The sequence below is a fragment of the Polyodon spathula genome, unplaced genomic scaffold, assembly GCF_017654505.1.
Source record: "Polyodon spathula isolate WHYD16114869_AA unplaced genomic scaffold, ASM1765450v1 scaffolds_2295, whole genome shotgun sequence".
Taxonomy (NCBI): domain Eukaryota; kingdom Metazoa; phylum Chordata; class Actinopteri; order Acipenseriformes; family Polyodontidae; genus Polyodon; species Polyodon spathula.
The window spans coordinates 648-10,850 of record NW_024473769.1 but is presented as its reverse complement, the minus strand read 5'-3'; the positions used below and the strand labels follow the sequence as shown (position 1 = coordinate 10,850).

The 10,203-nt window shown below is 45.1% G+C and overlaps 1 protein-coding gene across 1 annotated transcript; it reads left to right on the top strand.

Moving 5' to 3' along the window:
* Window positions 1-1,199: 1,199 nt before the first annotated feature.
* On the top strand, window positions 1,200-8,911 carry LOC121310585 (SAGA-associated factor 29-like). The gene is made up of 3 exons (XM_041243661.1): window positions 1,200-1,276; window positions 8,464-8,626; window positions 8,703-8,911. Exons 1-3 carry the CDS (start codon window positions 1,200-1,202, stop codon window positions 8,817-8,819), a joined length of 357 nt encoding a protein of 118 aa, XP_041099595.1. The 3' UTR covers window positions 8,820-8,911.
* Window positions 8,912-10,203: the final 1,292 nt, after the last annotated feature.

Below are 10,203 nucleotides of genomic sequence, written 5' to 3'. Positions count from 1 at the left end.
AAACTTGCAAGGAACCTCCACCATGCTTCACTGTTGCCTGCAGACACTCATTCGTGTACCGCTCTCCAGCTCTTCGGCGAACAAACTGCCTTCTGCTACAGCCAGATATTTCAAATTTTGACTCGTCAGTCTAGAGCTCCTGCTGCCATTTCTCTGCACCCCAGTTCCTGTGTTTTCGTGCATAGTTGAGTCGCTTGGTCTTGTTTCCACGTCGGAGGTATGGCTTTTTGGCTGCAAATCTTCCATGAAGGCCACTTCTGACCAGACTTCTCCGGACAGTAGATGGGTGTACCAGGGTCCCACTGTTTTCTGCCAATTCTGAGCTGATGGCACTGCTGGACATCTTCCGATTACGAAGGGAAGTAAGCATGATGTGTCTTTCATCTGCTGCAGTAAGTTTCCTTGGCCGACCACTGCGTCTACGATCCTCAACGTTGCCCGTTTCTTTGTGCTTCTTCAAAGGAGCTTGGACAGCACATCTGGAAACCCCTGTCTGCCTTGAAATTTCTGCCTGGGAGAGACCTTGCTGATGCAGTATAACTACCTTGTGTCTTGTTGCTGTGCTCAGTCTTGCCATGGTGTATGACTTTTGACAGTAAACTGTCTTCAGCAACCTCACCTTGTTAGCTGAGTTTGACTGTTCCTCACCCAGTTTTATTCCTCCTACACCGCTGTTTCTGTTTCAGTTAATGATTGTGTTTCAACCTACATGTTGAATTGATGATCATTAGCACCTGTTTGGTGTAATTGTTTAATCATACACCTGACTATATGCCTACAAAATCCCTGACTTTGTGCAAGTGTACCTAGAAGAATTGATGCTGTTTTGAGGGCAAAGGGTGGTCACACCAAATATGGATTTAATGTAGATTTTTCTTCTGTTCACTCACTTTGCATTTTGTTAATTGATAAATATAATCTATTAACATGTCTATTTTTGAAAGCATTCTTACTTTACAGCATTTTTTCACACCTGCCTAAAACTTTTGCACAGTACTGTGTGTGTGTGTGTGTGTGTGTATATATATATATATATATATATATATATATCTTAATATAATTGGAATAAATTTGGAAATCCAAAAAAATATATTAACACTTAATAATAATAATATACTAAAATAAAATAATAAAAATAATCCCAATGGGTCCCAAAAGATCCTCGACATCAGGAAAAAAGGGTTAGACCTTTAACGACAATGTATATATATAATTCTATTGAAAAACCAAAAGTCTTTAGGTATGAAGTTGATGACATCGATGAAGAGGGCAAGGAGTAAGTCTCTTATTCAGTATCATTCTTTCTGTTCTGTACACATTGTTAATATAAAGCTGAGGGGACACTAGTCTGCAAGTTGTCAGAAAAGTAGAATGACATCTGTCGCTTCTACAGTGTTGATTCTACTTTCATGGAACAGCTTTCTACTTCATTTTGAAGTCAACCAATATGGAAAAACAGCATTCAGACAGGAAACATGAAAAACAAAAAAAATCAACTGCACCTTCATACAGTACTAGACACAACACATTATTAATATAACAATTATGTAAATAAAGCTGTACTAGCTAATTGTTTATTTATTTATGTATCTGAACCCCAGGGCAATATCATGTAAACATAGATTTGTATTTACGAGACCCAATATTGAAACTGCTGCCATAAAATACAACACTCACTTAATCTGTTTAGTACCACTAGAAGGGGAGAAAATGTATTTATCAAACAGAAGCCTTTATTAATTAACTCAAAATATTTGTAGTTTATTATGACAGCATGTCATGCTGCAGATAACCCTGTTCTCCATCTGGGTTTATTTTTACTGATTTATAGTGGAACAGAGATATAAATGCTCTCTCTTTCTGTCACACTTTTAAATGAATGTTTTCTCATATCCTTTGAGATATATTCCTGTGTGATCAGGTTTGTTCTGTTTACCTTCAATTATTTGAACCTCAGTGCATTTACAGCTGAAATATGAATTGTTTAAGTTATTTCATGTTATTGTTCATGGAGACCAGCAAAGTGCATACTGGTTAATTATAACTTTTATATCCATACATACATATCTACAATATCCAGCTTGGAAACATTCGATCAGGAGACTTTCCCTGACGATATTCCAAACCGACTTTCGCAAGCGAGATAGCCAGTCACATGACTTCTCTAATGACTTTTCATTGGCTGACTAACCCTATTGTGTAATGTTACTTTCTACAAAATCAACTCTCCATTGAGAAAGTTGTTTGAAAACCTTATCAAACTTGCCCGAACCTTGTAGGTGGGAGGCCTCAACCCTTGCAATTCAAGTCAAGATTGAAAACCTATTTTTATGATCCATCGTTTTTGTTTTAATCATTTTTATAATTTTTTTTTTTTTTTTTTTTTTTAAACCTTTTAAGGGTCACATCATGGTCTACATCACAAAATTTTACTTTTAGTTAACAACGACATTGGCACATAAAAAACCAGTTGTGACGTGTAAACTCTCGACACATGGCTTATCTCACGTTCTGTCAACTCTAAGTTTAAAAAGTTTTTAAGTTCTCCGAAATAACCGTACTGTTTTGTTTACTACAAAAACGGTTTCGTAATTTGTTGTTTGAAACAACAAACATTAACACTCGTACCCCCCTCCCCCATACCCCTATACACCTTCATCTCGTATACAACCCCCACCCTCCATTCCCCCTCATATTTACAGTAACACAAGAGCCTCTTTCACACTGGCACTCCTACCCGGGTTACAATAGTGTGAAACCACATACCTGGGATAACCCGGGTCCAAGCAGCCCACCTCAGGGTGTGGGTCAGCATGCTTTGACTCGGGCTGAGCAAGACAAAATGCATCACGATGGACGAAATAACATGTACTTGGTCAGGATTTGCTTTAGTTTTGTGTCTTTGACACTGACCGGGTATTCAGCCAGGGGGAAGTCTGTTTTTGGCACTAGTTCTGTGTTTTTAATTCCTTTCCAGTATGACTTCTATGTGTTTTTTAAATATGTTAATTTTTGTCATGATTGAGCTTCAGTACCAGCTGGCCGAGGGGATTCAGCCCTGCACGCATTGTCGTTTCTGTTTAGCTGTAGAATAGTTTTTGCAATTTCAAGGTATAATAACACAGTTGGGATTTTGTCCCGTGTTTTATAGTAAGGGTTTGAGCGGTCCCCACACTTCTACAGTTAGACAAGAATCGGTTCAGTAATACTGTCAAGAATTTTAAGTCTCATTTTTACTGGTGGTTTAGTTTTCTAAAGTTGATTCTTTATGACATAGAAAGCCCTTCATGCCTTGTCTTTTAATGCTTTTATAGTCAGGTTAAAGCTCCCTGACGCGCTGATGGCCAGACCCAGGTATGTGTAGCAGACCCTGTGCTCAAGTGTGGTGTTGCCCAGAGTGAAGAGGGTGTTGCTGTGGTGATTTTTCTCAGTGATGAGACTCTGGTGAATAAAGTGGTAGAGGAGGGGATTGTGGTTAAAGGCACTTTCATCTCTGGCCTGCCGCTCTCTTCACTGGCTACTAAATGGTTGAATGAGCCCCAATCAACCATAAATACTGTTTTGAAGTTTAATATCGACGGTAACATTTACAATGTTTTTGTCACATCTGAAGACATGAACTATTTTCATGTGTGGTAAAGGGGGACACATTTAGAAGGGAATATCTAGATAAGGCCGGTGATCGGGAGAAAGCAGCTGACAGAGCGAATAGTGAGGATGAAGGTCCCACTCCAGTGGGAATGCAGCTGGTGGAGGTGAAGAGCAGAGGGGAGCTGGCCCTGACAGCACAGGAGAGAGGCTGAGCCCGAGGAGAGAGTGGAGAATAAGAAGGTAAGCGTAGAGCAGCAGGGGCAATAGCCAGCTTAAATAAGTGAAATGAGTGAGGTTTATAACACAAGTAATGAAGGAAATATTAGACAAATAGTGAAGTACTATTTACAGTACCAATAAAAAGGGGAACAGTGGGCAGGGGAAGGGTCAGACAGCGGTTCAGGGAGCTTGGCTCGCCAGCCTTGCATTGCTTTACCCCCGATGGAGAATAAAGAAAGCGCGGAGTATGAGAGCGATGGAGAGGTGTCCTGTCATGGAATCCTCATTGATTTCTGAGCCCCTTTCAGTCAGTCTGGAGTTGGGGGGATAATTCTCCGGAGCAGATTAAACCATTTTTTACGCAACACGAAAGTTAGAAGAGGTATTAAAATAGAGGATTTATTTCCAGACCTTAAGCTGTTTGTGGGTACTGTTCAATCAATACTGTGTGATTCTTCGCTTTGACCACAAAAGCACGCAGACAGGTTAAGAAATTGGTGTTTCGTGCGTCTGTACAAATTTACTCATTACCGTGACATTTGGAAACACAAAGCTGAAGAAAGGAATTGAGTATGTCCAAATGTTGTGCATTGACCACAAAGTGGGCAAGGAAGAAAGCAGAAAGGTTAAGTAAAAGTAGGAAAAACAAAGTCAAGGAAAGAAAAAGGAAAGAAAATTACCAATGTAGTAGTGCATTTGTGTTTAAATTACATTTTGCCCCGATTCTCACGTGGTGCCACGCACACAAACTTGACATCTTATGTAAAAAATTGAGTTCTTTACCATTTATACTTTAATTGACATGTGAGCATCGAACGGGGGGGGGGGGGGGGGGGGGGGGGGTGGAGGTGTGGGGGTGGGGGGGGGGGTGGGGGGGGGGGGGGGGGGGGGGGAGGGGAGTGGGGTGGGGGGGGGGGGGGGAGGGTGGGGGGGGGTGGGGGGGGGGGGGGGGGGGGGGGGGGGGGGGGGGGGGGGGGGGGGGGGGGGGGGGGGGGGTGGGGGGGGGGGGAGGGTGGGGGAGGGGGGGGGGGGGGGTGGGGGGGGGAGGGGGGGGGGGGGTGGGGTGGGGGGGGGGGGTGGGGGGGGGGGGGGTGGGGGGGGGGGGGGTGGGGGGGGGTGGGGAGGGGGGGGGGGGGGGGGGGGAGGGGGGGGGGGGGGGTGGGGGGGGGGGGGGGGGGGGGGGGGGGGGTGGGGGGGGGGGGGGGGGGGGGGGGGGGGGGGGGGGGGGGGGGGGGGGGGGGGGGGGGGGGGGGGTGGGGGGAGGGGATGGGGGGGGGGGGGGGGGGTGGGGGGGGGGGGGGGGGGGGGGGAGGGGGGGGGGGGGGGGGGCTGGGGGGGGGGGGGTGGCCAGGGGGGGGGGGGGGGGGGGGGGGGGGGGGGGGGGGGGGGGGCGGGGGGGGGGGGGGGGGGGGGGGTGGGGGGGGGGGAGGGGGGGGGAGAGATGTACCCAAATAATCGATACCCCTGTTTATTATCACGAACCCCAACGACAAAATAAAAGACTTAATTAGTAGCACCCTCCGACAAGTTCCAATTTCAAGATACTTTACTGATGCGTGAGTACAAAACAAAGGGTGTTTTACTTCAGATAATGCGGGACTTCCCTGTCTTTTGCCCACAAAAAGAAGTCTATAATTTGTCACAGTCAGTCTAAAAAAAAAAAAAAAAAGACCCCCCCCGCACGTAAAATTGACAGGACATTTACTGAGAGCATCAGTGACCTTAGTATGTCTCAGTGTTGGGGGTCAGGACGGTATTCGAGTCACGATAACATTTTTGGTTTATTTTCATTTCATGTTAAGTCTTAACAGGTCCGATGCAAGCGAAAATTTTCTGGGTAAAAAATTAAAACGTAAAAGACGTAAAGGCCAAAAAAGCTAAACGAGTTTGCGCGACCCGAGATTAGTAATAATTGGACCACCGGGGGTACGACACCCGTGACATACCGGACAGCATCCCGACCGGACGCCGCGACAAGCGCTCGACCTCGATGTCTCACTCAACCACTCCTAGAAAACCCCACCCTGACGTTGACCGAGACCCGTCACACATGACATGGCCGACTGCCGTCCCGGACTAACTAGACCGGTCGTCCACACCGTCAAAAAGTCTGACAGTCGCGGGAGGTTCAATGACCATTTGAGGGTTCTCGGCGAGTCGAACTCCAGGACCCGGAAAACGAACAAAAAAATAAGTCAACCCCCCCGACCCCATACTGGCTGTGTGTAAAGGACGACCTGTGGCCGTTTCGGCGACCTCTCCCAGCTCCCGCAGTTCTACAGCGGCTTGCGGTGTGCTTGGAGTCTGTTTAAAGTGGAGCAGGCTGTGGAGGCGGACAGTGTGTACTGGTGCCCGGAGGAACCCCAGACTAATAATCTATAGGTACAGGGTGTTGGGCTTCAGAGGAACCTTTCCCCTCGCTGATGTTGACCCTGATATTAGATACTCAGCCCAGACCAAGGGTGCTGCTGGACCCTGCTAGGCTCATCAGTTTCTCAGTGTGTGTGAAGGTGAGGCATGCTCCAGCCCTGCAGGGGCTCCCGGATACACATTGGAGGGAGCAGCTGGGGTGGGGAGCATGTGCGGCTGGCATGAAGGGCTGGGTACAAGCCCCTATTCCTAAGAGATTTGGAAATTTGCAATGGAGGATACTCCACACATCATTGCTTGCAGTTCCTTTATTGGTATAATAACCCCTGGAGCACCAGACACTTGTCCTTTTTGTGGGGTGAAGAGACTGTTCCATGCCTATATGGCCTGTGAAGCAATTTTTATAATGGGAGTGCAGAACAGGACTACAGGTACACAACCTGTATCTCCACTTACTAGGACAAGTCGTTAAGGAATAGGGTCAGACACTCCGTTAACATTTACCCTGTTAGTGCAGAACAGGAGATGTGCATGTGTGACAGAGAGCGAATGAATCCTAGTCAACAATCTCCCTCCTGACCTGGGAGGGCTCTGTATAACAGGAACAGTGTGCCCCAGACTGGATGGTTTGGCAGTTCTCATTCAATTCGTACCTATCCTTCAGCAAGCTAGGGATAGGCCTTTCCACTACGGTGGTCATGGTTCTTAGAACGCAGATGATCCCATCGTCACACAGTAGAGGTACCTAACCTCTAGACATGCACTAACGTGAAACATTACTGTCTGTATTTTTTGACGTCCCCAGCACTGGACTCCCCTAGAAGGACCACCGCTACCACTCTTCGCTAGACGTCAGACAAGAACACTATACCAAAGAATATCTTTCCTTGGCCTTCCTATTGTTACGCTTGCACCACTGTACTGACATAAGGACAGGACAGCACTATTGAGCGAGACTGAGCGTTTAGTGTCACACCTCGACAATGAGTGTGCGTTACGCAAGTCCTTAGGCTTTACGAAGATAGGATGTTGTCCAGTTGATGACAAGGGACAGGGGACGAACGAAGGTGTCAGTAAAGTACCTTACACTGCAAACACAAAGCACACAAAAGCAAACCTTGGACACAACAAAAAAATGATTATTCAGCGAACGCATGAACCCGCACAATGTGGACACACTGTATAGACTGTGTCACACCTTGGCCGGGGCACAAATACACACATGTCGGGTTGTGGATAAGCACTCATTCTGGACTTGTGACCGTGTTTGTGTTTCGTGTGTTATTCGTGCTGTTTGTTTATTATTTTGGGACAATATCTCTTGGTATTACCTGTGTGATACACAACGTTGTGTAGAGCCAGGTATTTATTTAAAAGTTACAAGCCTGCACCCCTGCCAAATAAAGGAGTGGTTTCATTGAACTTTCACTGTCGTGTTTGTTTTATTCTTGACCACTGTAATCTACCTGTTCACAGCATGTCAGATTGCAGATTTTATTTTGGGACAGGCCAAATTGTCATTTTTAAAGAGCAGGAAAAGGAAAGTGGTATTTTTTCTATAAAGCACACACCTTTTTAAATGGATGCCAAAAAATCGAGTGTCTTCAAAAACGTAGTGTGTTTTTTAAGGGCATGCATCTTTTAAAATGCATCCCAAGTAAAATATGTGCCTGAAGTAACATTTAAAGTGCAGCCCCTTCTGCTAAACTCCTGTAAAGGTCAAAACCAAGTTGTTAAATACTTTTCTGCTCTAATCATTAGCCAGCAGCACAGTCTATTTTAAGAGTCACTCTATTGTTAGCCAATACATGTTAAAGACGCAGTGATAAACAAGCGGCTTCAAAACATTTATGGATCAAAGCACAGCTACAGGCTTTGAGAAGGATTGTTAAGGTGCTGGGTTTACTGAAAGTACTATTTTTCAAAATAACTTATTTTTGATCATTCATGAGTTTGGTCGAAAGGACTGAAACATACTTAAGTCTTATTTCAGGCAAACATTTTTCTTGGCAAGCATTTTAAAAGATGCACACTGTTTTCAAAGACACTCGTTTTTTTGGCATGCATTTAAAAGATGCGTGCTTTATACAAAAAATGCACACTACTTTTGCATTTTTGCAGTTTTTTGTGGTTTGTTGTTTATATATTAATTGATATATGTGTAGGGGATAGAATGTTTGGATTTGAGAATTGTCCTTTGCTTTCTTTACAGTTTTTCTTGCATATTTGACTGATTTAAATAAAGTGTTGTTAAAAGTACAAAAAACTCTTCTTCTTCCCCAGACGCCACACTCTCAGTCGAAGGCGTATCATTCCGCTACCCCAGTGGAAGGCGAACCCCGAGACTGACCCCGAGGCTCTGTTCCACAAGGAGCAGTTGGTGCTGGCGCTGTACCCCCAAACCACCTGCTTCTACCGAGCACTGATCCACGCACCCCCGCAGAGGGTAAGAGAGAGAGGGGTACCCCTAATAATACTGTCTGTCACGGTGTCTGTATTGAGTATTGACTATTCCTCTCTAGCCCCAGGATGATTACTCTGTGCTGTTTGAAGACACCTCGTACGCTGACGGATACTCTCCCCCACTCAACGTGGCCCAGAGATACGTGGTGGCGTGCAAAGAGAACAAGAAGAAATGAACGCTAGGCAGAGGAGAGACAACATGCGTGGGAGATTACATTTTTATAAATATTTTTTGTGTGCATTTTTGTGAAAAAAAAAAATAAAGAATGAGGAATTGTATATTGCTTTTTTTGAGAGAGTGTCTTTTTTACATGTGTGTGTGTGTGTATATGGTTGTGTTTAGGGACTGTCTGCACAGTTGCACTGCTGAGGGGCCGTCTTCATTTTACTTGTAGTTCTGTTCCGTGTTAAATGTGCAGTCAGTCCCTGGCTTGTGTTTGGGATTACACCACCCCCCTGCTGGTGATTATGTGAAACCAAGTACCTGGTGTTTTATGTAACGTGATACATTGCATTTAGACTTAACTGTTGCGGTTAACAAAATGAGAAGTATCAGAACAATATAATTAAAGAGAAATTTGAAATAACAGGTGGATAGTTAAATCACCAAAAAATTCGTAATTTTTCCTCAAAAGGAAAAATGGCACTTAATGGGTTAAACAACAACGGGAGAAGGGGTTGCACCATTCTGTGGCTGTGGTCCAGACCACTCCATGGTCTGACCTCACAGTGCCGGTCCGTGCCTTGTGTACTGCGAGGTGGGTGGGACCACTCCAGCAAAACTGGTACAGTCAGCACTCCAGCACTCACACTCTGGTGAAGGTGGAAAATAAACCAACGCCGGGTAACGACAGCTCCGTTTGCATTAACGAACAAAGGATCGGTAGCCGAGGCACCCTGAAAAGGGATTCATAGGGGCTTACATGGGATTTGAATTTGAACATATAGATTAGGGATCTCTTTCCTGATCAGTCTTCTTTTGAGCAAAAAGGTTAGTAAGGTTAAAAGGTTAGGACGGGTCGGTATACCGGTTTTTCCCCGGGTTTGACCAGCAGTTTAGGTACCTACATTTTTTATGAACCACACAAGGTTCACGAGTGAAAGGACACACACAAAGTTTCAGGTGCACAGTACATACTATTGAATAATGACAACGTCCAGTGCCCCTAAAAGTTTGTAAATATTTACTGCATGGCAGTGAATAACTAGGTATACACATCCCTAAGGGGGCTGCAAACCTGGGCAACACCAAAAATCCACAATAAACACAAACATGAGACAGTGAGTGAAATTGTGTGCTAGTGGTGTGATTACAGTACTCCATGAAATGCTGGGGTGAAAAGTTATGTCAGGGTTAGTGCTGGCTTGAACTCCAGGTCCGGATCGTGTTCCTGATAGTCTACAAAGACTACTAAGCAATCCTTTTACTCCTTTTAGGTTAACTCCAAACATTTACAAAGGAACGATTAACTTGGGACTTCAGTGCCACTGATGTAGCCCTGCTCATTGACCGCGTGGTAACAAGCCAAATCCGGTGGTAAATAATTCCTTGTACAATGA

Bases quoted from the DNA above. Each gene is read 5' to 3' on its own strand.
- LOC121310585 (XM_041243661.1), top strand. From the start codon at position 1,200: ATGTATATATATAATTCTATTGAAAAACCAAAAGTCTTTAGGTATGAA. The intron at 1,277-8,463 runs GTAAGTCTCTTA...CTTCTTCCCCAG, and splicing joins ATCGATGAAGAGGGCAAGGA to ACGCCACACTCTCAGTCGAA. The intron at 8,627-8,702 runs GTAAGAGAGAGA...ATTCCTCTCTAG, and splicing joins TCCACGCACCCCCGCAGAGG to CCCCAGGATGATTACTCTGT.